Raw genomic sequence first — 27,394 nt, 5'->3', positions numbered from 1 at the left:
CACTGATTTAATTCTGCAGTTCCAGGTGGCTCAGGATGCAAGTGCAATATATTAAGGTGTTCTGCAATTAGGAAATTAAAACCATAGGTGAAAGTAGAGAAAAAAGGTAAAAAAATAAAAATTTGGCTCAGTTATCACTCAAATACTTTAATTTCTTTCAAATACACATAAAAGCAATTGCACTTTGGGAACAAAATTATCTGCATGTTACAGGTTCCAAGAAATTGTCTCATAAGATTGAAATGAGGCTGAATCTCGCATTAGACGTTTCTCACAACTAATTTACTCAATAAAGACACAAATACCAATTTTAGTAGTTGGATACATAAGCTGTCTCTAAACTGCTATAAAAATATGGTAAAACATTTAAAAAGACCTGCTTTGAAACAGCTAATTTACAGTTTATGCAACGTCTAATATTTACAGTTTAGGTCTCTGATGTAGGCTGCACATTGTGTACTTTGGATAAGGTGATGGGAATTTTACGTTCACCTGGAGCAGGTGCTTTAGTTATGGGTTTGCTTGAAGTTTGGGTTTCAGCTATGCGTTCTTTAAATTTCTGCTGAAGGTATTTTTCCTCTTTGGAGTAACTCGTGGCAAAGGCAGACATCAAGAGGCAGACAGCCATTATCATCCCTCCAATGCAAAAGAGGATAGCACCTGCCAGTTTACAAATATCCAGTGCCATGTTGAATTGGACTGCATGCCCATCCACCACCAGAAAATCTTCCTCTTCCTCTCCAAATGCTTCAATTTTTGGTGGTACCAAATAGCCAGTTGCAATTACTACCAATCCTATAAGAAGCATGGTTATCCCAGCTGTTAGTCCAACCTATGAAATCATAACAAAGCAATTTACATGATTTAAAAACCTCAATATATATAGACGTTTTGCAGTTATAAAATCCAAAAATACTGCCAATTCTACAATTGCCAGCTCAAAATTACAGCCTGCTCAATGAGATACATGACAATAAACATTTTGAGTATGACTTAAAAGGGTGGGCTGACCTATTTTTCGGTATAAGGTCTTTCTGGAATCATGAGATTGCAATAATTTGCATCTTTATTGGGTAATGTTCAAGTATTAATGAAATGTGTGATGGTTTGATCTATTGGCAACTTCAGAAATAAATTAGCTTCCCAGCTCAAGAAAGCAAAAGATTGAAATCCTTGTGTTTTAACATAATTATACAACGTTTATACGATTTAATGTGAAGTGTGGTGCAACAATCAGAAAGCTTATGCCCTGCAGGTACTAGAAAAGTTCCAACCTATACTGCCACTTTAATGAGTAGTTAGACATATCTAGATACCCAGGAGTTTGGTTATTATCAGCAATGATTCCATTTGTGCAGTTATAATGTCCGTTTTAACATTGTATGTGCTTGTCATTTTTATTCATTTTTAACATTTTATACCTTTAGTTATAGTTAGGTAGTAAAAAGTGGCCATTTGTAAAATGGAGTGGAAGATTCTCAATGCAGTGCAGACTGAAAAGCATGGAAATGTGAAATGAAGTAGAACCACTGTTAAGGAATATATTTATATAGGAATCTAAAAGGATACACTTTTTTTTTACAAAAGCATGATAACTGGGGGCAGATATTGCGAGGAAATGCACATGAATTTTTCATTTTTAACACATGAATATCCCTGTTGGCCCAGGAATTGTTGAAGCAGCACATCTCATGATGGAACACTGAATTAAATTCTTTTATATATTAGCTCTTTATTCACATAATATTGCATCACAGATAGCGGAATTGATGACACTGTGAAGTCAAAGCAGCTTCTCAGGCCCTGGGGACATCAAGTCTAATAGTTTATATCCTTAACCAGTTAAATTTAAAGAATATTGAACAACACACAATTGAGAAGGGAATGTAAGAGAAGTGGATGAAAGAATTAGGTAAGGAGTGAAGTGGGAAATTGAACACAGAAGGTAAGGTAAGAAACTAAAAACCATGATTTACTACCTGATGGGGTGGAACTCCACAGATTCATTGCTGCTTTTCTGGGCCTTGATCACTGAGTAGCATCAACATCATATCATTACCCAGGTCAACTATCAGCACGACATGACTACGGTTAAAATTAATTCATTTCACTGGTACAAACAGAACAACATCATAGCATAGAGCAAGGAGCCTCGCAGAAGTCTGACTTCTTACTTAACCAGGAGTGACAAAGGAAATTCGTAATTTGAGAATTAGAGCTGATTGACATATTTTTCCCCACAGATTTCTGCCATTTTTATGCATCTAATCAAGTACTTTGACATGCAGATATCATGATCTCACTATTACCTTGCACCAGTTTCTGACCAATAAAATTCAGAATTGATTGATGTTATTGAGAGCAATATCATTCATACCTTCCAGAAGATAGAGCTCCATCTACTTGGGGATCTCTTAATCTGAAAACTGTCATCATGCTCCCAGATGGTTGCAGTGCAGTCTTCATAAAACTGGTGTAGGTATGATCGGACTCCATAACGTTGGGGCAATGCATCTGCACTGTGGTTACCGTTCTGCAGCTGGCATATCTCAGCACATAGACTCATCTTTTACAACTGCATTCCAAACTGTAGATCATGAAAAACTTATGTTTGTCAACAAATATGTCACTTTCATCCAAAACAGTTGGTAAGGTTCCACAACTATATCAAAACTTTTACTATGAAAAAGCATGTGTTAGTCAGTTCTTCCTCAAATATGCATGGCAATCATAAATAAGAATAAACTATTTTCATTCTGCATTGAGTACTTTGATTTGCTGTGATTTATCATCAATAATATTATTGATTTCTGAATAATTATTTTGACTCTGACCCTCAGCTGTTCAATTTGTATCTGCAGGAAATGACCACGTTACTTAATTTAGCAACAATAAGCCAGACAATCTGTTGCTTCTTGTGGAAACAGATAATACATCATGAGTATTTACAGAGGTTTTCCATTTATTATTTCACAGCAATACAGAGGAAGAAGATACATAGTATTTTATGAAAAATAATCATGGCTAATTCAGAATATTTAATATAGGTCTTAATTTTGTACAATACCAGATGAAGGATATTATGAAGCCCAAGGTCCATAACTATTAGCTTGATTTTAATGACTTTTTTAAACAAAAGATGTCTTTCACATTATTTAATGTGACATTTAATATCCCACTGATTGGAACAATTTGTTGTGTATAAAATCTTGGCAAGTGATTGTGATTGTGCATGAGCCAAACTGCAAATCCAAAGAAGTCAGTGTTTGGCCAGATGGTTAAATGCAACCAATTTGGCATTTGGAATCTAACCTGTCCACTTACCAAATGTAAATGAAAACCATTGTTGCTCACAAAGAAGTAGGCCCTACAACTTCCTCTTTCACATTAATGATACAGGTTTCCCAATGGTTAGAGCAAGTTATGAGAGTTAGTTTATGCAAAACACACTAAATTCTCATCATCAGCTATGAGGACCACCATCATCCTAGCACCCAGCACCTTCAAGATAAGGTATTCATTATTCCTAACATTTCAATTCATTTTAAATTAATAGGTTAAGCTCGTATCTGGATGACATTGCTAGTTGCCCCTAGAGTAGTGACAAAATATGGAATCAGCATCCAAATGTAGCAGCTCTATTGTTTTCTTATGATTGACTCTTTCTTGAAAACTTAGTAAACCAGCCTCTTTCCGGCTAATCCTTGATTCTTCTTTAATGTAGTCCTCTTTGAATCTGAGTTGACCATCAGAACCTGCCATCACATCAGGACAATCTTTTCCCAACTTTATAATAATCCTTTCTCAGTTTTACAGGGACAGGTCCTCATTCATCGTGTCCAAGTATATCACTCATTTTCCTTGCTATTTTTTCCAGCTCCACTCATGAAATGTAACACAGCAAAAGCTCCAATGCATTGTATTAACTGTGTCTTAGCCAAAACATCATTATTTCCTTTTCATCCCAACACATCATGTTCAAAATCCCTTTTAAAATGCACTGCTAATTTTTCAGATGTATGGATTTTCATCCTTGAATCCTATCATCTTGAACAATCTTGCATCCGCTCACCCCTAATATTTTCTTTCATCACAGGAAGTTGTGAGACATGGTTAGTTTTACACAGGACATTGATACTGAAAGAAGCCACTGAATATACATTGTCTTACTCTTATAGAGTAGGCTGCCCATAGAGTTTTTAGCAATATATTTTCACCGTGACCACATCTAGGATATTGTATGCTATAGATCAGGTTACCAAAGGGTGAATTAGATCTTGATCAACTTTAATTTTGATTAACTTTTACATTATAAATATAAATATTTGATTTTTGAGACTAGTCCTTTAACGCGCTCTATTTGATAACCTAATTCAGACTTCGAGTGTAATCCCAAAGCATCCGCGCCAGCCTGTGTTGAAGTGTTTGTTTGCTGAAGCCCTTTAAGCAGAACATTAGCTCATGAATTTGAATATACCTTTCCATTACTGTCCTCCCTCTCTAAAGGTGTAAAGATGGCGTGGCACCTTGCTGTAGCCACATGCCTTCTCTCTCAGGTGCCACTCCGGGGTGCTCGCCGTGGTGCTGAAATCTCCGTCGACACCACCAGCACCACGGCCCAAGCTGGCGACTCGGCCTGCAACCCACCTGTAAACACGATACTCAAACTCAATCCAGCCACAGCAGTCTATCCGCTGGACACTGAAAACAAAACCTCTCAACTTTCAACCTGCTTCCTGTCGCTTCGGGGCAAAATCATCTATCTGCAGACTGTATCAAAAAAGTAATAAGATGCATCTCAAACTGTCACTAACAATTATTATGTTTTATGTATATATTTAAATATTTTTTGAAGATGGAGGACTTCGAAAGCAACAACGGCAGGGGCTGACTGTGAGCGGGGTGCTGGGGATAAATTTGACCCCCAACCTAGACTGCTGTCCCGGGGACAGTGAGCGAGCAGCCTTCCCGCTGTCTCGGCCAGCCACTCACACCGTAGCCCACCTTTAACGTTGCATTTTTACCTGGACACCCCTTCCCTTCCCTTTTAAGCGCACCTTGCCTGGAGATATCCGACTCGTGGTGAGGGCGGGCTCTCCGGAGCCGCTGTTCTTCCTCCCGCTCCGGCGGCTGCTGCCTGGCTGTCAGCACCGTGCCATGTCCCAGTGCCGGCACGCCGAGCCGCTGCGCGCCTGCGCCGGGACTCGATAGGCGGCGGGCGGGGAGGTGCCCTGGCTCGGCAAACGGCGGCTGGCTGCTGCTGGGTGTTTGGCAAATAAAACTTCGCAAACCAAAGGAGGATTGCTGAAGTTAGTTGGAGTTTCTGTGGAAGAAACACTTTGTATTTTTCTTTAGACTGTGGGCTAGGAGGTGAATGTTTTCGGGCAGATTTGTGAATTGTTTGCGTGACCCATGCCCAGTACTGCATGAATTGATTTTCCCCACTGAATGAAAAGATTAAAGCCTTGGCATTTTCCACCTGTTTTTCTTTCCAAATGAAGATGGATTGGATCGCTTACAACCTCGTCATCCTCACTATAAGTTCGGATGCGGGTTTTTGACCCAAAACGTCGACAATTCCTTTCTTAGCACAGAAGCTGCTCGACCGCAGAGCTCCTCCAATAGATTGATTGTTACCTCCAGGTTCCACTCTATGTTCCTCTTGTGTCTCAACTGTAGCTTTCTACTTTACCATCATCAGGGGACCATAACCTTGTCTCAGACTATCCTCGATTGAAAGCTTTGCCCTTGTCTTTATTTCTAGACTTCACTGTGCTGTCTTGGAGATTTCTTATTCCAGTAAATCAGCACATCAAATAACCTGATGTTTCTACAGAACTTACACCTAGTCTCAAACACCCATCACCCTGACTGGGATTGACATAGTGAGACCCTCCAAGGTCTCCTTCTGTAACGGGCCTTATATCAATGACCCTACCCACCCAGACATTCTTTTCTATTCCTCCCCCTGTCAGCAGACAATACAAAAGCCTATGCACGCGTTACCCCCAGTCTCAAGCATATCTTCAATCCCACTGTTATAAGCCTACTGAACAGTCCCTGCTGTAATAAGACTGTGACCTCATGGCCTTGCTCCTTATTGACTGCCTGTATCACTTTTATTGTTCTGTAATTTTAACACTTTATTTTGAATTCTGTTATTGTTTTTTTCCTTTGTATTACGTCAATAAACCGACTGGATGAAATGATCTGCAAGACAAAGTTTTTCACTGCACCCCAATAATAGACTAATTTACAACCAGACCAAAATCTTTCAGCTCCTCTAACTCATGTATATTTCCACTTCATCACTGGTTGTTGCACCTTTAGATGCCCTAGCCCATTTCCTTTAATTCATGGAGTTTCGAAGCCTCTCAAACTTCATCTCCTTTAGGAAATTTCTTAAAGCATACCTTTGTGTCAAATGGAGCTTGTAGTATCTCCTTGCACAACAATGTTTGCCTTTTTATGCTCCTGTATAGCAGCTTGGGAGATTTTGCTATGGTAAAAATGATGTATGAATACTGTTGTACAGTGATTCAATTACTCAAATTCTTAAGGCATGGTATGAGAAAGCAATCCTGACACATATTTCTAGATTACTTGAAATTTCATTTTAAATAAGTTATGCTTGTTTTCCCAGAGTTATTTCTTAGTTATTTTAGACTGGAAGTTAGATCTGCAATGTTTTTCTGTGGTTTTTTAATACATCTATATCTACTAATCGTTAACCTTTTTTCAAATACAGTAATTGGATCTGATAAAGAAGTGAACGTTAATGCCAGTCTATAGTATTATCAATGACTTCCCCAGAATCTAATGTTAGTATTGAGCAATAACCAGGTTAAGTTTAGCAGCACAAGACAGAGGGATGTTTCCTCTGTTTTACAATGCACTTTAATCTTACCAGAACATACCAACATGATTTATTTCCTTCCTACGGAAAACCCTTCCTCACTCGGACTTCCATATGGTTACGAATGGATATTATTGGTTTGTATTATATGATTTTATTTACCATAGAACAGAGAACAGTACAGCACAGGAACTGGCCCACCAGCCCACAATGTTGTAAATTAGTAATTAAATGGCCAACTGAACAAATCATGTCTGGCTACACAATGTCCATATCCTTCCATTTTCCACACACTCATGCGCCTATGCAAATGCTTCTTAAAAATCCCTAATGTTTCTGCCTCTATCACCCCCCTCTGCGTAAAAATCTTGTCCCCCACACCTCTTCGAACATTTCAGCTTAAATGTATGCTCTCTGCTATCAGACATTTCAGCCCTGGAAAAAAGATACTGTCTCTCTACTCTGTCTATGCCTCTCATAATCCTATAAAACTCTATCAGATCTCCCCTCAGCCTCCAGCAATCCAGAGAAAACAACCCAAGTTTGTCCAATGCCTTGTTACAGCACATGCCCTCCAAAACAGGCAGCATCCTGGTAAATCTTTTGCATCCTCTCCAATGGCCCCTTCCTATAATGGGGCGACCAGAACTGCATGCAATACTCCAGATATGGCCTAACTAGAGCTATATAGAGCTGCAACAAAACTTCCTGACGTTTGAATTCAATGCCTCGACCAGTAAAGGCAAGCATGCTATATTCCTTCTTAACCACCCTATCAACCTGTGTAGCCACTTTCAGGCAGCTGTGAATCTGTACTCCAAAATCCCTCTGCTCATTAACAGTGTTAAAGGGTACCTTAAAGTACCCTTAAAGTAACAGTGTTAAAGACAGTACCTTAAGAGTGTACTGTCTGTTTGCTAGTAACCTACCAAGCTGCAACATTTCTCATTTGACTGGGTTAATCTTCATCTGCCATCTCTCCACCCATATCTGTAACTGAATATTGCGTGATATTCTTTGCCAGTTTTCTATGCTATTCACAACACTACCAATGTTTATGTCATCCGCAAACATACTAACCCATCCATCTTCATTTTCATCCAGATCATTTATATGTATATGTTACAAATGGCAGAGGTCCCAATACAGACCCCTGCGGAACAAACCTCCAGCTAGAATAAGTCCTTATGACTGTTATCCTTTGTCTTCCGTGGGCAAGCCAGTTCTGAATCCAAATGGCTAATTCACCCTGGATTCCATACATCTTAATCTTCTGGATGAGCCTCTCATGAAGGAGCTTGTCAAACACCTTACTAAAATCCATGTAGACAACATCTACAGCTCTACCTTCATCAATCATCCTCATCAACTCTTTAGAAAATCTCAGTCAAGAGTTGGTAAGACATGCCTTGCCCCGCACAAAGCTAGGCTGGACCTCCCTAACTGGTCCATGGTTTTCCAAATGCTCCTAAATCCTATCCCTAAGAATTCTCTCCAGTAACTTCCCTACTACTGATGTGAGACTCACCAGTCAATAATTACCAGGATTATCCCTGGTTACCTTCTTAAATAATGGAACAACATTACCGAGTCGACAGTCCTCCAGGATCTTGCTTGTGGCTAGCGAGGACACAACGATCCTGGTCAAGGCCCCAGAAATCTCGTCTCTTCTCTCTCTCAATAACCTGAGCTATATCCCATCAGGCCCTGGGGACTTACACATAAACACTCTTTAATAGATTGAACTCTTCCTCCTCCCTTACCTCAAAATACCCTAGATATCAACATGCTCAGCACTGATCTCCCTATCCTCTACATTCTTTTCCTTGCTAAAGACTGATGTAAGGTACTGATTAAGGACCTCACTCACATGCTTCACATACAAGCAAATGTTCCCTCCTTTATCATTGAGTGGACCTGCCCTCTCTCTAGTTATCCTTTTGTTCTTGATGTACATTATGTATAGAATGCCTTGTGATTTTCTTTATTCCTACTTGCCAAGGACTTTTCAAGGCCCCGCCTGGCTTTCCTAATTCCCTTCTTGAGTTTTTTCTTGTCTTCTTTATAATGCTTAAGGGTTCTGTCTGATTCTAGCTTCCTAGGCTTTAGATACTTTTCCTTTCTCATCTTGACTAAATTCATTACTTCTATCAACATCCAAGGTTCTCTTACCTTGCCATCATTGTCCTTCCTTCTGACTGGAACATACCTGTCCTGTACTCTGTGTAGCTGTTCTTTAAACACCCTCCACATGTCAGATATGGAGATTCCCAAAATCAAATGTTCCCAATTAACTCTCCCTTTTTCCTGCCTAACATTCTTGGAATTTGTCCTGCTCCAATTTAATATTCTCCTGCAGGGTCCACATTATTGGCTGCTTTGATTTCTATCTTACTATATTGGAAAATCCCTTAAAATATCTTTAGGCTTGTGAGGATATTTTGCTGTATCAAAGAGGAAACTGAGAATTCGACACAATTGTTTAATTGCTTTAGAAAAATTCAGAGGAAGGTGTACTTAATGTTTACCATGATTCCATGTCAGTTGTGTGTTCAATGGTTACCATTTTGAGACATTATAGCTGAGGATTAAGTAATGATTTCAAATTTTTGTTGTAGTTTGAAATACAGATTCCATTGTGAGTCATATAGTAGAAATGGAGTGATTTGTTTTTTATGTTGATGACTCAGTGAATTAAATGAAAGAATACACATGCCTACTGACAAGCTTTCTGAAGACGAAAACCCTATGTGAACTAAGAGAGGATAATATACTTTAACTGGATAAATATTGAATAATGGACACTGGAAGAGAAAACATGAACTCGTTGAGTTTGTATTCATTAAGAACAGTGAGAAAAGAAATGGGTATGATAAATAAGAAGCTTAAAACAGGTCTAAACTACAATAAAGATCACCTGAATACATGTAGAAAGCTTGTGTTTTAATCTTGTTTAGCTCATTTTTCTCCATTACTATACTTTAGTATTTTATGTATCATCTATTTCATCCATCACCATGCATGGTCTTTGCCTAACTCATTTACTTCTTCAGGAAACATGAATGTTTATGAAGCAAAATCATCAAGAGGTTAAATGCTATAAATAATCTCCAATTTCCAAAGATAATTAATGTTCCACAAAATAAGAACAAATTACAGGAGGTTGGAGCAGGAGTAGGTCATATTATCTCATGAGCCTGCTCTGCTATTCCATAATATCTTATCTAATCTGAAGTCAGTCTCAGCTTCACTTTTCACATAATCCTCAATTCCCCAGTAGCCAAAAATCTATTATCTTAGTCATGAATAGACTTAGACTTAGCACCAATACTCATTTAAGATAGAGAATTCTAAAGATTCACAACTCTCAGAGAAAAATTATTCATTTCCAGCTTAATTGACAGACCTAATGTTCCCTTAGTTCTGGATTCTCCATTAGAAGAAGGATTTATCTCTAGGTAGATAAATCCTCCGGGCCTGACATCGTATTTCCTTGGACCTTGAGAGGGACTGGTGTAGAAATTGCAGGGGCCCTGGCCGAAATATTTAAAATGTCATTAGCCATGGGTGTGGTGCCAGAGGATTGGAGGGTAGCTCATGTTCTGTTGTTTATAAAAGGCTCCGAAAGTAAAGCAGGTAATTACAGGCTGGTGAACCTGACATCAGTAGTAGGTAAATTATTGGAAGGTGTTCTGAGAGATCGGATATACAAGTATCTGGACAGCTGAGGGCTGATTAAGGATAGTCAGCATGGCTTTGTGAGTGGAAGATCATGTTTAACAAATCTTGTAGAGTTTTTCGAGGCGGTTACCAAGAAAGTAGATGAAGGAAAGGCTGTGGATGTTGTTTACATGGACTTTAGTAAGGTCTTTTACAAGGTCCCACATGGGAGGTTAGTTCAGAAGGTTCAGACACTAGGTATCCATGGAGAGGTTGTAAACTGGATTCAAAATTGGCTGTGTGGGAGAAGACAGAGAGTGCTAGTGGATGATTGCTTCTCAGACTGGAGGCCTGTGACTGGTGATGTGCCTCAGGGATCTGTGCTGGGACCATTGTTGTTTGTTGTCTATATCAATGATCTAGATGATAATGTGCTAAATTGGATCAGTTAGTTTGCTGATGACACTAAGATTGGAGGCTTTGTCAACAGCAACGAAGGCTTTCAAAGCTTGCAGAGGGATCTGGACCAACTGGAAAAATGGGCCAGAAAATGGCAGATGGAATTTAATGCAAACAAGTGTGAGGTGTTGCATTTTGGAAGGACAAATCAAGGTAGGACATACACAGTAAATGGTAGCGCACCGAGGAGTGTGGAGGAACAAAGGGATCTGAAAGTTCAGATACATAATTCCTTGAATGTGGCATCACAGGTCGACAGGGTTGGGCTTTTGGCATCCTGGCATTCATAAATCAAAGTATTGAGTACAGGGGTTGGGATGTTATGGTGAGGTTGTATAAGACATGGGTGACACCAAATTTGGAGTATTGTGTACAGTTCTGATCACCTAACTATAGGAAGGGTATCAGTAAGATTGAAAGAGTGCAGAGAAGAATTACTAGGATGTTGCCGGGTCTTCAGGAGTTGAGTTACAGGGAAAGATTGAACAGGTTAGGACTTTATTCCTTGGAGTGTAGAAGAATGAGGGGAGATTTGATAGCGGTTTACAAAATTATGAGGGGTATAGACAGAGTAAATCTGAGTAGGCTCTTTCCACTTAGATTAGGAGAGTTAAATACGAGAGGACATGGCTTTAGAGTTAAAGGGGAAAGGTTTAGGGGGAACATTAGGGGGAACCTTCACTCAGAGAGTGGTGGGAATATGGAATGAGCTGCCAACTGATGTGGTAAATGTGGGGTCACTCTTAAGTTTTAAGAATAAATTGGATAGATACATGGATGAGAGAGGTCTGGAGGGTTATGGACTGGGTGCAGGTCAATGGGACTAGTGGAATAAAGTTTTGGCATGGGCTGGAGGGGCCGAATGGCCTGCTTTCTGTGCTGTAGTGTTCAATGGTTCTTTGCTGTATCCAAGTTCCCTCAAGATCTTGCATGTTTCAGTGACATCACTGATCATTCTTCTCAGTTCCATAGAATATAAGCTCATTCTGCTTTGTGTTTTCTTTCAACACATCTCAGGAATGGAATGGGATGTTTAGAAAACATCCCAAGCTACTTCCTGATCTCAGAAATCCAGGAAACCTCTGCATCCCCGCTAAAACTAATACATCCAAACCAGTTCACAGCATTTAATGTGGTTTCACTAAAGTCCTGCAGAGTAGTAGCAAGAATTCTTTATTTTTGTGTTCCATCCTGCTGCGGTAATAGGTAGTATTTCAATTCTTTTCAATTACTTGCTATACCTGCATACTTACAATCATATATGAGAACACTCTCAAAACCAAATTTCAATAGTCTAAAAACATTTCTATTTCTCATCCCAAAATGAATAATTTTGCATTGAAATCAATTGAAATCATTGAATTTTGACGATCCAGGCCCTTCATAGTTATAATTTTTCAGGCAGGTCTGGAATCATCTAAATAAATCATTTTACACCTTCTCCAAGTTATTATAGTCTTCTGATAATCAGAGAAATGAGCAATTCCCTGTAATTTAATGGTTGTATAACTAAGATTTCATTTTTTAACATATTTTTCTGCTTTTCAGTGGTATTCCTTTAAATGTGTCTAAATGTTTTGTTAGCAATTTTTATTATCTTATTAACCTGTGTCACTACTTTGAATGATATATGGATCTGTCCACTGTAGATCCATTGGCTTCTTCATCCTATTTAAACTCAGTGCCAAAGCACTAATGAAAGTGGTGTAATGGATGGCTTTAGCTTGCTTGGAGAATATTTACAAAGAGTGGTGAGTGTTCAGTGCCCTGACAGGTTGGAGAAGCTCTGGAACTCTGGCTGAAGCAGCATAACACCAGTTATTCCTACTCACCAACATTTGAAATTTGAATGTGTTTGGATTAAAAGATACCAACTTCAGTCTCCAAAACAATAGCAGCAGGGAAATAAAAAAACAACAAGCTGTAAAATCCCTCAGGCTACTAAAGCTGGCCAAAATGACTGGAACTGGATTTTCCACACACACTTTACCATCCTTCACTGTATCTCGAGCCATCTTTATTGAAGTTATCATCCCTGCAAAGTCTCACTTCTCCTGTGTAACCTTCTGCATCCCTCCCACCTACTGAGAATTCTGCCGTCCCCAATACTATCACAATCCTTCCATTGACCATCCATTTGTGGTATGTATACTGCTATATAGACATTAAGTTGTGGAATATTCTCCCAAGGATTAAAGGTGCCTTTACTTTTTCCTTACATATTTAAAGAGGCTCCTCTAGGACTTCCCTAATATCTTCCATCCGGTCTTAATATCCATCTTTGAAGTTATTTGTAGGATAGTATTCTGCTATATTCAAGTGCTATATAAAATCCAATTTTACCATTGTAGATTCAAAGTCTTCTTCACTTTCACAGAGGAGATGTGCTTAATTAACCTTGCACATTCTGTGCAGATGCAATAAGGCCATTAAGCTTGAATAGAAAATTATGCAGATGGTGGGAGAGAGAAAAGGCCATCAACTTTCAGATCACTGCCTACTTATTAGTGCTGACTATATATCAACAAGCCAAAAATTTAGGCACTTTTTACAAATGTTATCTCTCTTTGATTTGCTTTTGGTGTTATAATTCAATGCATGATGGACAACTGAGTGTAAATCAATGGTTTATGATCTATTGTATAAACAAATATGTGTTTTGTTTAGCCATTTTAACTAGGGATAAAAATATTACTATCAACTTTTAGTTAGGAGATGTGCACAACATGAATTTTAATCGGGAAATGCTGGGTATGTTCTACAGCGAGCGGATTTCATTTTCATTCAAAGTTGTTGAGTCATAACTCTGCTCTTTGGGCATCAATTGGATTTGCCTGTGGTACATTTATGTTTTGAACATGCTTCTTGGCCTTGTTTCCCCAGCAACACTCCTCGCATTTGAAGCCCATTGCAGAAGTTATAATGGCTGACAATCAGTATCATAGAGACCTACAGTACAGCACAGAAACTGTTACCTCAGCCCATTGAGCCTAAATCAACCATCAGGAGGGTGGGGTTTCACTAAAGCACTGACAGAGCTCTGAAATAACTAAGAAGTGGATGTCTTTAAGGCAATCTGTAACCAGGCTTCCTGGCTATCACTGAAACGACTCCAATGCTTTAAATGCAATGTGTTGTGTCACATATGTAACTACATTTAAACGAAGTATGTCATTGGTCTCATTAACTCTACAGTCCTTTGGGATCCTTGATGTTGTGAAAAGAGCTCTTTGTATCTTTCACTCTTCTCTGTGTTTTGATTCCTGTTTAGTGGAAATCTCAGAGCATCATTGTGACCCACTGGCTTAGCAGAAGCTCCCCTGTTATAAGCAGTGCCCCTGCTGTTTCATGAGATTGGGGGGGGGGGGGGGGAACATTGTATCTCAAAAAGGAAGCCATGACATGACTTCCTGAGAATTATTGTTAGAGCTCAATCCAAGATCTTCTCCATAACCCCAGTATGTAAAATCTAAATGTTTGCTTTAGACTTTTGGTTACATAGCATTATGCTCTCAGTTGCACCTGGTGCTTAGACATCAACAACCCTTCCAGCGTAGTCTGCATGCTGTTGGAGGCTTTTTGACTCTGGTTGTTTTTCACTCAAAGTTCCTCTTTTGCATGAAGAGCATGGACTGGAGAGAGAATGGACTGATGGCTCACTGCAGGTGGGAGCCAGCAGGAATCTGGTGGACTGAGTGATCTCCTTATAAAACACTGGTGAGACCTCACTTGGAGTACCGTGAGCAGTTTTGGGCCCCTTATCTAAGAAAGGATGCAGTGACACTGAAGAGGGTTTAATGGAGGTTCATGAAAATGATTCCGGGATTGAAAGGCCTGTCAGATGAGGAGCATTTGATGGCTCTGGGCCTCTACTCACTGGAATTCAGAAGAATGAGGGGTGACCTCATTGAAAGCTATTGAATGGTGAAAGGTCTCCTAGAGTGGATGTGGAGGAGATGCTTCCTATGGTGAGGGAGTCTAAGACCAGAGGAGGCAGCCTCAGAATAGAGGGGCATCCTTTTAGAATGGAGATGCAGAGGAATTTCTTTAGCCAGAGGGTGGCAAATCCGTAGAATTCGTTGCACAGGACCTGTGGAGGCCAAGTCATTGGGTACATTTAAGGCAGTGGTTGATAGATTCTTGATGAGTCAGGGAACAAAGGGATACGGGGAGAAGGCAGGAGATTAGGCTGAGAAGGAAATGGATCAATCATGATGAAATGGCAGAGCAGACTCCAGGGGCCAAATGGCCTAATTCTGTTCCTATATCTTCTGGTCTTTTGAGGTGTAATAAGTAAATAAGTCTGAACATTATGAAGCACTTTTACAGAAAGGACAAGATTCCTTTGTATCAACAGACTGCCAGAGCAGTTGCAGTGTATATGAATCCTCCAAGACTGATTATCTCAGTAATGTGGTATATCTGCACTATAGTCTGGCAAGTATCTCTCTTGACCACATGCAGTGAATCTAGCAGTGGGCGAGGAGGTGCATGGGGGTGGAGGGGTTAAAACGACTAATCCATGGATGGGGGGGGCAGGATTGTGGTACACCATGAACCTGTAACCTCTCAAAGCATTGCAAAAAGCACGGCATGATTGTGTTGCCTGCTGCTGTATATGATTGCAGTTTCCAGCTGGCTCCATGACACAGCAACATGATGATTAAGTTACTGGGTTAACATTTAGAGGTCTAAAGGGATGATGTTGAATTTCATCTTGCCAGCTGGGGAAATTAAATTCAAGCAATTAAATAAAATCTGGGATTTTAAAAGGCCATTATCATTAATTGTGATCATAAAACTATTGGATTGTCATAAAGATCCATAAAAACGTCCTTCTAGGAAGGAAATCTGCCTTCCTTAAGCTGTCTGACTGGGCATGATGCCAGATCCTTAGCAGTTTGGCTGCACTGTTCAGGAGGAGGTGGGATGTATCTGTTGGCCTAGTCTGTGAATGGACAAAATTTCCATGTTGTTCATTAGCTGTACGCATCAGCAGATGGTCCAATGTTGCCTGTGGCCAATGCCATTTAAGGAAGCTTACATCTCTTAAAGGGATGGTGCACTATTATTGCAAGGATTGATGGGAGTTAATTGAAAACTGTACTTTGATCAAGAATTTTTTCTTCTCTTTATTTCTATAGGGATATGTTAGGGGGGAGGGGTTAAGGGGAGGGGGGAAGGGTTGATAATTTCTTTTTTTCTTTCTGTAACCTATTTGAAAATGCAATAAAAAAAAATCTTTAAAAATTATAAGCTCAAAGATTTAGACTGGAAATCTTGATGGAAGAAGTGGAAATGCGGATGCTTTTATCAAAACAACACGCACAAAATGCTGGAGGAACTCAACACACCAGGCAGCATCTATGGAAAAGAATAAAGAGTCAACGTTTCAGGCCGAGACCCTTCATCAGGACTAGAAAGAAAGTGAATTCAGAGTAAGAAGGTGGAGGGAAGGGAGGAAGAAGTACAAGGCGGTAGGTGATAGGTGAAACCGGGAGAGGGGGAAAGGTGAAGTAAGAGCTGGAAAGTTGATTGGTGAAGGAGATAAAGGGCTGGAGAAAGGGCAATCTGATGGGAGAGGATTGAAAACTATGGAAGAAAGGGGACAAGGAGGAACACCAGCAGGAGGTGATGGACCTGGTTAATTATCTGGAATAAATCATCAGGTCAATGATATTTTCAAATGAACTGCTCCACGATCCTCATCCACCGCTCACTTTATTACACATCTATTCCCAACCTCTACCAGTCAGTGCTTTACAGTACAATTGACACTCAAACATATTGCTTGAATGCAGACAAGATGAAAGTGCCACTGGCAAAGCCAGCATTTAGTATATTTCCTCTGTGGCACCGGAGGAAGTGGCAGTGTTTTATCTATGATGGTTTTGTATTGGGATACAATAAAGATGAAGAAATGGTAATATAAAAAGAGCCAGAGTCAAGTCTATTACCATGTGCACAAGTACTGTATGTGAATGTACAGGCACAGTGACAAAACTACTTGCAGCAGCATCACAGCCACCTTTAGCAAAGCCTTTGACCATGTCCCATATATGAGGCTATTCCAGAAAGCTAATTCACTAGGCATTCAAGATGATTTAGGCAATGGAATTCAACACTGGCTTAGCAGGAAAAGCCAGAGAAGTAGATGGTTACCTTTATGACTGGAGTCCCCTGTCTAGTGGAGTGTCACAGAGATTGGTGCTGCGTCTGTTGTTATCATCTACTGTATATTAGTGATTTAAGTGATAATGTGGTAAACTGGATTAGCAAATTTGCAGATGATCACAAGACAGGAGGCATAGTGGAAGGGGCTATCAAAGTTTGCAAAGTGATATGGACCAGCTGGAAAGTCAACTGAAAAATGGCAGATAGATTTTAAAAGCAGAAAAGTGCGAGGTGTTGCACTTTGAGAGGACTAACCAGGGTAGAATTTACACAGTGAATGTTAGGGCACTGAAGTGTGCGATACAACAACGGGATCTGAGAATACAGAGGCATAATTTCCTGAAAGATGAATCACTGATAGATATGGTCATAAAGAAGGGTTTGGCACATTAGCCTTCATAAATCAGACCACTGAATACAGAAATTGGGATGTTATGTTATGTTGAAGTTATAGAAAACATTTTTGATGCTGAATTTAAAGCATTCTGTGGTGCCCTGGTCAATTACAGAACTTAAAAAGGTTTTAGGCACATGTATATAGCTAGGGTGCGTAAGAATTTTGCACAGTACTATATTTATTGACGTGGAATGGAGAGCGAGTTTTTAAATCTGGCAGGAGCAAAGGAGATTGGGAATGGCGAGGGTGGAGCACCGTGGGAGGTGTGTGGGACAGGTGGCAGAGAAAGAGTGTCAGGGGCGGGAGATGGTGTGAGTGGAGACACACCCAGCCCTGAGACACCAGGCAAGGTCATTTGATTCCAAACAATTGGTTTACTGGTCATTACAGAATGTCCCTCTGGTGCTCTCTGCTCCCTTCCCTCTCCCTTCCCCTTTTCCCAACCGTTACCTCTACCTCCTTCCCATTTTCAGTCCAAAACAGAGACCCATATCAGAATAGGTTTATCATCACTCACACATCATGAAATTTGTTTCTATTTTGTGGCAGCAGTACAGTGCAATACATAAAATTACTACAGTACTGTGCAAGAGTTTTAAGCACCCTGTTATTATTATGCATCCAAGACTTTTGCACAGTACTGTACCTATGAGAAAACTATCAATAAACTTGAAAGAATGGAAAGAAAATTTACAAGGATATTGCTGCAACTTGACCTTAGTTATAGGGCAAAGTTGAACAGATTAGGACTTTATTCCCTGTAGTGCAAAAGAATAATGGGAGATCTTATAAAGGTTATCTGAATGATGGGGGCTATAGATAGGATGAATACATGCAGGCTTTCAATTTCTATTAGGCCACCCCTCATTCTTCTGAATTCTAGTGAATACAGGCCCTGGGCCATCAAATGCTCTTCAAATGACTTGGTATTCAATCCTGGAATAATTTCTGTAAACCTCCTTTAAACCCTCTCCAATTTCAGCACATTCTTTCTAAGATAAAGGCGCAAACCTATTCACAATACTCCAAGTGAGGCCTCATGAGTGCTTTATAAAGTTTCAACATTACATCCTTGCTTTTATATTCTAGTCCTCTTGAAATGCTAACGTTGCACTTGCCTTCTTCAATGTGCAAATTAACCTTAGGGAATCCTGTACAAGGCACCCAAGTCCCTTTGCATCACAGTTTTGTGTATTTTCTCTCCATTTAGAAAACCGTCAACTCTTTCATTTTTTCTACCAAAATGCATTACCATACACTTCCCAACAGTATTCCACCTCCCATTTCTTTGCCCATTCTCCTAATCTGTCTAGGTCCTTCTGTAGCTTCTCTATTTCCTCAAAACTACCTACCCATTTACCTATCTTCATATCATCTACAAATTTTGCATCAAAACCATCAATTCCATCATCCAAGTCATTGACATACAATGTAAAAAGAAGCTGCCTCAACACAGAGCCATGTGGAACACCACTAGTCACTGGCAATCAACCAGAAAAGGATCCCTTGATTCCCACTCTTCACCTCCTGCTAATCAGCCACTGCTTTATCCATACTAGAATCTTTACTGTAATACCATAAGCTTGTAGCTTGTTAAGCAGCCTCATGAGTGGCATCTTGTCAAAGGCCGCCTGAAAATCCAAGTATACAACATCAATCGATTCTCTTTTGTCAATCCTGCTTGTTATTTCTCCAAAGAATTCCAACAGATCTGTCAGGCAAGATCTTCCCTTGCGGAAACTATGCTGACTATGGCTTATTTAATCATGTGCCTCCAACTGCTCTGAGCCTTCATCCTTAATAATCGACTCCAGCATCTTCCCAACCACTGAGGTCAGACTAACTGGCCTATAGGTTTCTTTCTTCTGCCTCTCTCCCTTCTTGAAGAGTGGAGTGACATTTGTAATTTTTCTGTCTTCCAGAACCATTCCAGAATCTAGTGATTCCTGAAAGATTATTACTAATGCCTCCATGATTACTTCAGCCACCTCTTTCAGAGCTCGGGGGCTACACCATCTGGTCCAGACGGGCTGTCCACCTTCAGACCTTCCATTTTCCCCAACAACCTTCTCTCTAGTTATGGAAACTTCACACACTTCATGCCCACTAACACTTGGAACATCCACTACACTGCTGGTGTCTTCCACAGTGAAGACTGATGTAAATAATATATTTCATTCCTTTAGAATTGGGTTTAGATGATAGATTGCGGCAGCATAGTAGTGTAGTGGTTAGCACAACACTTTACAGTACTAGCGACCTGAGTTCAATTCCTGCCACAACCTGTACAGAGTTTGTAATTTCTCCCCATGACTGTGTGTATTTTCCTCCAGATCCTCTGGTTTCCTCCCACAGTCCAAAGATATCCATCTTGGTAAGTTAATTGGTCATTGTAAATTGTCGTGTGATTACGTAAGGGCTAAATCAGGGGTTGCTGGGCGGTGAGGCAGGAAAGGCTAGAAGGGCCTATTCCGCGCTGTATTTCAATAAATAAAAATAAATCAATAAAATTTCATTCATATGATTTTAGAAGGATATGCATCCAAAATAGCTAAGTGAAAGACATGGATATTTTGATGGATGGTTGGAGCAGGGGAGTGACCAGAAAATAGAAGTAAAATAGAACATTAAAGCAACAGAACATTACAGAGAACATTATGGATTAAATAACCCTGAGCAAAGTACCAGTGAAACCTCCCTCCTAATAAATTCAGACCAAACTCATCAAGTGACAAACTGCAGAGCATAATAAATCTTGTTTAGGTCAATTCTGAGTCATCACGTAGTGTTAGGGTAGCAGTGTATTTTATGATCAAAAATAGATGCTTTATAGAAGAGGCACAAGAGTTACAGGTTTCCCCTTGCTGCTCTGATAGTTATTCTGCTTGTCAGCATGACAAATGTATTGATCATATAATCAGACACATGTTCAATAGACCTTGGAACCTAGCTTGTCTCCAGAGTGCAAATATTTTTTTAGGAAATGAGGGACTGTATCACTGCCAGCCACAGCTCTTTCCTAAGCTATTCCTCCTGATTCTCACAAGGATCCAAAAGAAAATTTGAGTGATTTTAACCTTCCATATTTTCTGAGGTCTCACCCAGTGCATGGGAAGCAAAAACTTGATGTGGGTAAATTCAAAGCTAAAAATACAACAGCATGTATTCAAGGGCATAATTTTAAATACCATATTAATAATTTTGTAAATTAGCTAATTTAATACTAAATGTTGATCTTGGATTCTTATTCCTGCACCAGGTTCAACTTCTGTTTTTCTCCAGTAGAATAGTCCATCTATACAACTGATAGCTACTGGCTAATGCAGATTAATGCAACATAGTCTCTACAGAGTCAGATATTTCCAATGACAATTAATCCATTTTGTGGTTTAATTTCCACTGGCAGAGTGCGGATTGCAAAATTTCTCGGTGTACTGCCTCACTGCCGCTGTTCTTTCAAACAGATTCATCACTATGTCAGCCATTGGACTCGAGGGAATTTTGTGTGGAGCCTGCTGATCAGTATACCAGAAGAGGAAAGTCAAAGCTCCAAGTCCCCTGTACTGTATACATCCATTACTGTTCCTTGAAGTTTCAGGTATGATGACTCAAAGCACATCAAGCTCTTAACCTCAAAAAGCTTTCCTTTCAAGCCCCAATCTTGAGAATGAATCACTAAGATTTTGACTGAAAGATGTGTAGTACTGAAGAGGTGCCATATTGTTTGGAGTGTCTTCTATCAGATAGGAGGCAAACCTAATGCCATTTAGAAGACATTTAGGTAAGTACTGTACATGAACTGAAAAGGTTCAGGGGGATATGGATCAAATGCAGACGACCAGATTGGAATAGCTGGGCAGCTTGGGTGCTAGAACATATACTGTTGCTTGTGAGAGCTAGTTGCATGGGAATTGACTGCTGTATTTTCTACATGCAACATTGAATGCGAACTGCTTTGGAACACCATGGAATCGTGGGAATGTGCTACAAGAGTGTAAGCTTGCAATCACAGAACGGTGAGCAGCATCATTAGATGGCAAAATACTATCAGGATTTCTGCAAGAGCAGGTGCCGCAAGTAGATATCACCCAGATCAAGATTTTCAGATTCAAATCCGAAGTAAAGGATAGTGGATTTGTAATACTGCTTCATAGTGGATTGTGATAGTGAATTAGGAGGGTTGGTATTAGCGGGAGGTATGTCAAAAATAATTTTCTTCTTCATTCCAGCTGATTAAGGCAAGAGGACAAAATTCTCTGTGGGTAGTTTTTTCCTCCTCAGTAACAACCTAAAATTGCTCAATAGTTTTGGCACTTTGACATGATGCCAGATTTGGGAGGTGGTGGGTGGTGGGGAGTGCTGATGGCAGACACATCGAAGTACGGTAGTATAGGGGCAGATAAGGCAGAGGTGGGATGAGACATGTCATGCCTAGGCTGAGAGCTTCCAGTTATATGTTTTGGCTCTTGGATGTGCAGTAGTGCTATTTTTCTGGTTACTAGTTATTTTCAAATTATCTTTCCAGCGGAATAGTATCTTTGGCAAATGCCCAGCGTTCAAGCATTTCTGCAAGCAATGGCTTAGACTCTTTGCAGTGGAGTCATTTATTATCTCATGGAGAGATCTAGTTTAATTGTTAAATTATCTAGCAGTGATCTGTTTTGATTCAAATCTGAGTAGTCATGGAATTTGCAGTAAGCAGAATTAACGTTTGTGCTTTTGTAGCTTTGCTGGTTGCGAATATGGTTATGTGAACTGAAGACTGACACAAAGACCAGTCATTGATGAAGGAAGGGTTTATCAGGCATGTCAGATGAATTAATCGGTGGAACTTGTATTGTTATATGAATTTTTAAATCAAAATAAATTACTAAATAATTGTTTGTTTCTAAAACAGTATTAAACAAAGTTCTAACTTGAAGTATTAGGGATGCAAATCTTAAATGTCCCAGATTGCTTTTTGCAAGCAAGTATGGTTAAATGTTGCCAGCTTAAGACATTTGTAATGCCATTGGATTATAGAAAAGAATAAATACACTATATTAATCAATTGACTTTTGAAAAATTACTTTGGATTTAGAATGTAATTGTAGTTACCTTGGAAACAAGGTCAGCCATATTTCTCAATCAATGAGCTATAAAGAAAAGCCTTTCAGAATATTGATATATATAAGGATCACATCTGTTGGTTGTCCTAGAAACAGACAATACATCAGCCAGAAGGAAGTGACGTGGCATTGATTTGCGGTAGAATTCTTATCATATCACAAGCCCAGTAGACATAGGCCGATTGATTTATTAACTTCAGCCTTGAGGGTGAAGTGAAATACTAGAAATCAGAAATGACTGCTGGAACCGTTGGCACCATTCAGCATGTCCATAGGTATCGGAAAGAGAAAGATGTGCTAGTGCTTTGGGTGGGACTATTAATAATGAGGAGTAGCCTTCTCTTGGTTGCATTATCACAAAGTGAACTATGGGTTATTAGTAATTACAAGCTATTATTTAATATAATTTTAATCTTTTTATAGTCTTAATTTTTTCTGAGTACTAATTTGTCCTTGTTTTTGTGATTCCCTGAAAAACCTTTCTTTTGATCACAACAGCTCTCTGGATGACCAACCCATATTTTCCTCTCAGATATTGGTACATTTCTTGCATTCCTTTTCACTTCTGAGATTAAGCTCTGTCTTTCCTTAATCTCCCCTTGCAGGTTCAGGTTAAGATCGCTGCCTGACTCCCTGGTCCGAGGAACCCATGTGCAGTTTTACAGGGCCATGTTGGGCCTGTTTTTGGCTGCCATTATATATTTAAAAAAGCTAATTCCTGATAGGAAGGTGCCCTCAAGCAGAAAGGCCAACTGAAGTTCAAATGGAGATGGGAATTCCTCTGGAATTTCAAGGCCACATAGAGAAGCTCTTAAAGGCATCATTACAGCTCGGGGAGTTGGAGTTTGGAGTTCAAGCCCAGCGTCCTCTGCAAGGAGTCTCTGTATGTCCTCCCTGAGGAATGCGAGGGCTTTTCCTGGGCCCTCTGGTTTCCTCCCACAGTCCAATGACTAGTTAATTGGTCATTGTAAATTCCTTGATTAGGTTCCTGAATGTTGCAGCTCAAAGGGCCAGAAGGAGGTATTCCACACCGTATCACTAAACAAATAAACAAAACACAATGTAATAAATTGGCTGATCTCAGGTTATTGGGGAGTGAACTCGTGTTATTAATAAAGTGGCAAAATATTAAGGTGATTGCAATCCTATTTTCTACACTAAAGCAGGGGTTATATTTTAAAAAGTATTTCATTAAAAGTATTTAATTTTCTGAGATTATGAATAGCCCATATAAAACCTTTGTAGTGTTTTAAACTGATACTGCCCTGAGGAGGCCATTCAGCTCTTCATGTCTGTGACATCTCTTTGAAGTTATAAACAATTAATTTAATTCCCCTGCAGTCTTTTTACTTCCTGAAGTATTTATCTAATTTTCTTTTGAAATTTAATGCCTTTTCAGGCAATAGACTCTAGATCATAACAATTTGATAAAGGAAATCTTTTCATCTCTCCTTTAGTCCTTGTGACAATTATCTTAAATTATCCTTGGTTGGAGGGTGGGGAATAATGTCCATTATTTTAAATGGAACAGTCGCCCTCCAGTCCCTTTTTAATCTTTTCCCTCATTTTAAACCTATAGCCTTTAGTTGTAGACTGTCCTACTCTGGGGATGTGACTGGATAATGTCTACAACTAAAGGCTATAGGTTTGAAATGAGGGAAAAGATTAAAAAGGGACTGGAGGGGCGACTGTTCCATATAAAATATGATGCATATATGGAACAAGCTGCCAGAGGAAGTTATAGAGGCAGATACAATAATGGCACTTGTAGGACATTGGGGCGGGTGCATGGATATGACAGGCTTGGACTCCAAACCTTCCTCAGGAAGTGGAGGCATCTGCATTTGGCCCATATTCCTCTAATGTTTAGAGGATTTGGGCCAAATGCAGACACCTCCACTTCCTGAGGAGATTGAGGCAAGTGAGTCTCCCCTCCCCTCATCAACTGAATTTTTACAGGGCCGTCGTTGAGAGCATGTTGACAAGCTGCATCCCCATTTGGTATGGGAGCAGCAGAGCATTGGACTGGAAATCCCTACTAAAGACTGTGAGAACGGCTTAAAGGATCATAGGGGTCTCCCTACCATTTACTGGGGACATTTATCAGGAGCACTGCATACGCAGGGGTTTTGGCGTTATCAAGGATCCCACGCTTCTATCCAACATCCCCTTTGACATTCTATCATCAGGAGACTCCGATGCATGAAAATAAAAATGGTCAGGATGGGAAACAGCTTCTTCCCTCAGGCCATTAGGCTTCTGAACTCCCTGCCACATCACATTCAGTGTGGTACTCGATAATTCGTACTGTACTCTACAATATTTATTTATGCTCCTTACTTTGTTTATCTATGTGTCATTAATTTGTGGATCTAATTCGTACTTCCCAAAGTTATTGTGTGTTACGTGTACTGCTGTTGGAAATAATCTGGGAAACGTGTCGTTCAGGTGGCTGAGATTTTCTCTGATCTTCACAACTTACTTGCAAACGTTTCATCACGATATGAGGAGACATCACGTCTCCTTGCACGGGACAATATGTTTGCAAGTAAATTGCCAAGATTGGAGGACAACTTAACCCAATTGTGTACTGCTGTGCTTTACACCCTGGTCTGGAGAAACATTGTCTTGTTTGGTGGTATACGTATGTATAGTTAAATAACAATAAACTTGACTTGAACTTGAAATGGGACTAGCTCAGTTAGGTAACCTCATTGGCATGGGCGTGGGGCCAAAAGCCTATTGTGTGTGGTGTAGATGTCTGATTCTATTTTCCCCCAAGTGTGATAGTGTAAAATTGCAGCTCGCAACTACCCATTCATCACGTAAGAGAAAACAAGGGAAAAATAACTGTTTAGAGTAGGAAGGCCTGCATTGAAAATAATTTTGTGAGTCAATATTTAATTTGGAATTATGACATAGCTAGAATAGATGTTAAACAATATGTCTTAAACAGACAGCACAACTCAAACAGACTTACTGCTAACAGCTGAACAGAAATTTTGCATTGCAGCTGTCTAGAGATGCAGTTATAATTTCAATCATATTGTCAGCAATATGATTTTTATTTTATAATCTATGATGAATTTGCTATAACCCGATATATTTGAAAGCGATGTGGTTGGTTGCTCCTGTAATGTAAAGAGAGTCTACAAAATCATACTGTTATTCATTTTTTATGCAGCTCTCTAATTTGGTCATGATGATAGCATAACCAGGTAGAGAAATATATAATGTAATTTGATTCTAATTGCTTTTACTATTAAAGTGCAAATTCCAGAACTATAGCCAGCCACCTAACTGAATTAATTAAATATAGATACAAATATAGCTATGAGTAGTTTCTCATAGAATTATCCCAGATAGAAGGAGGCTGTTTGGTCCATATCAATGATCAAACACCTTTGTACGTTAATCCTGCACTAGCTCCAATTTATTTTCCCCACAGTCCCACCAAGTGTATCCAGATTCTGCCACTCATCTACACATTAGAGGCAATTTGTAGTGGTTGATTAACTTACCCAACTCTCATGTCTTCAGCTGCTGGATGAAATGCACACGGCGAGAAGTTGGACGCGCAGACAACACTTAGGCAGCATATGAGATCAGGTCTGAATTGAGGTCCCTGGAACTGTGAGACAGCAGCTCTCCCACCTGTGCTGCCCAAATTGTAATTAGTACACATTGATCGTGTCTCTCCGTAATAATGTGTGATTGCATCCTGTGTTTCTGAATATACCAAAAGACCATAAGACATAGGAGCAGAATTATGCCACTTAGCCCATCAAATCTGCTCTGCCATTCCATCGTGGCTGATTTATTATCCCTCTCAACTCCATTCTTCTGCCTTCCCCACAAAGCCTTTGATGCTCTGACTAACCAAGGACCTATCAACCTCTGCTTTAAATATACTCAATGACTTGGTCTCCACAGGCCTCTGTAGCAATGAATTTCACAGATTCACCACCTTTTGTCTAAAGAAATTCATCTTTATCTCTGTTCTAAATGGAAGTCCGTCTATTCTGGGACTGTGCTCTCTGGTCCTAAAATCATCCGCTACAGGAAAAATTCTCTCTACATCTACTCTATCTTGACCCTTCAACAGGCTTCACTGAGATCCCCCTCATTTTCCTAAATTCCAGTGTGTACAGGCCCAGAGCCATCAAATGCTCCTCATACATTAACCCTTTCGTTCCTGAAATCATTCTCATGAACCTTCTCTGGACCCTCTCCAATGCCAGCACATCTTTTCTCAGGTAAAAGGTCGAAAGCTGTTCACAATCCTCCAAGTGTAGTCTGATCAATGCCTCGTAAAGCCTCAGCATCACATCCTTGCTCTTACATTTTAGTCCTCTTGAAATGAATGCTAACATTGCATTTGCCTTCCTTACCGCCAGCTCAACCTGCAAGTTAACCTTTAGGGAATCGTGCACAAGGACGCCCAAGTTCCTTTGCACCTAAGATTTTGAAATTTTCTCTCCATCTAGAAAATAGTCATTTTTTTACTTCCACCTAAGTGCATGACCACACACTTCTTGACACTGTATTCCATCTGCCACTTCTTTGCCCATTCTCCAAATCTGACCAAGTGCTTTTGCAGACTCTTTGTTTCCTCAGCACTACCTGCCCCTCCACCTACCTTTGTATCGTTCACAAACTTGGCCACAAAGCCATCAATTCCACCATCCAAATTGTTGACATACAATGTGAAATGAAGTGGTCCCAATACTGACCCCTCTG

General features: G+C 39.8%; 1 protein-coding gene across 1 annotated transcript; it reads right to left on the bottom strand.

The window, feature by feature from the left end:
- Positions 1 to 127: 127 nt before the first annotated feature.
- nrsn1 (neurensin 1) lies at positions 128 to 5,214 on the bottom strand. The gene is made up of 3 exons (XM_073024650.1): positions 5,058 to 5,214; positions 2,378 to 2,587; positions 128 to 832 (listed from the first exon to the last, which is right to left on the bottom strand). Exons 2-3 carry the CDS (start codon positions 2,564 to 2,566, stop codon positions 428 to 430), a joined length of 594 nt encoding a protein of 197 aa, XP_072880751.1. The 5' UTR covers positions 2,567 to 2,587; positions 5,058 to 5,214; the 3' UTR covers positions 128 to 427.
- Between the last annotated feature and the right edge of the window lie 22,180 nt (positions 5,215 to 27,394).

Source organism: Hemitrygon akajei, chromosome 20 (assembly GCF_048418815.1).
Source record: "Hemitrygon akajei chromosome 20, sHemAka1.3, whole genome shotgun sequence".
In the NCBI taxonomy this organism is placed as follows: Eukaryota; Metazoa; Chordata; class Chondrichthyes; order Myliobatiformes; family Dasyatidae; genus Hemitrygon; species Hemitrygon akajei.
This window is presented reverse-complemented; position numbering and strand designations above follow the sequence as displayed.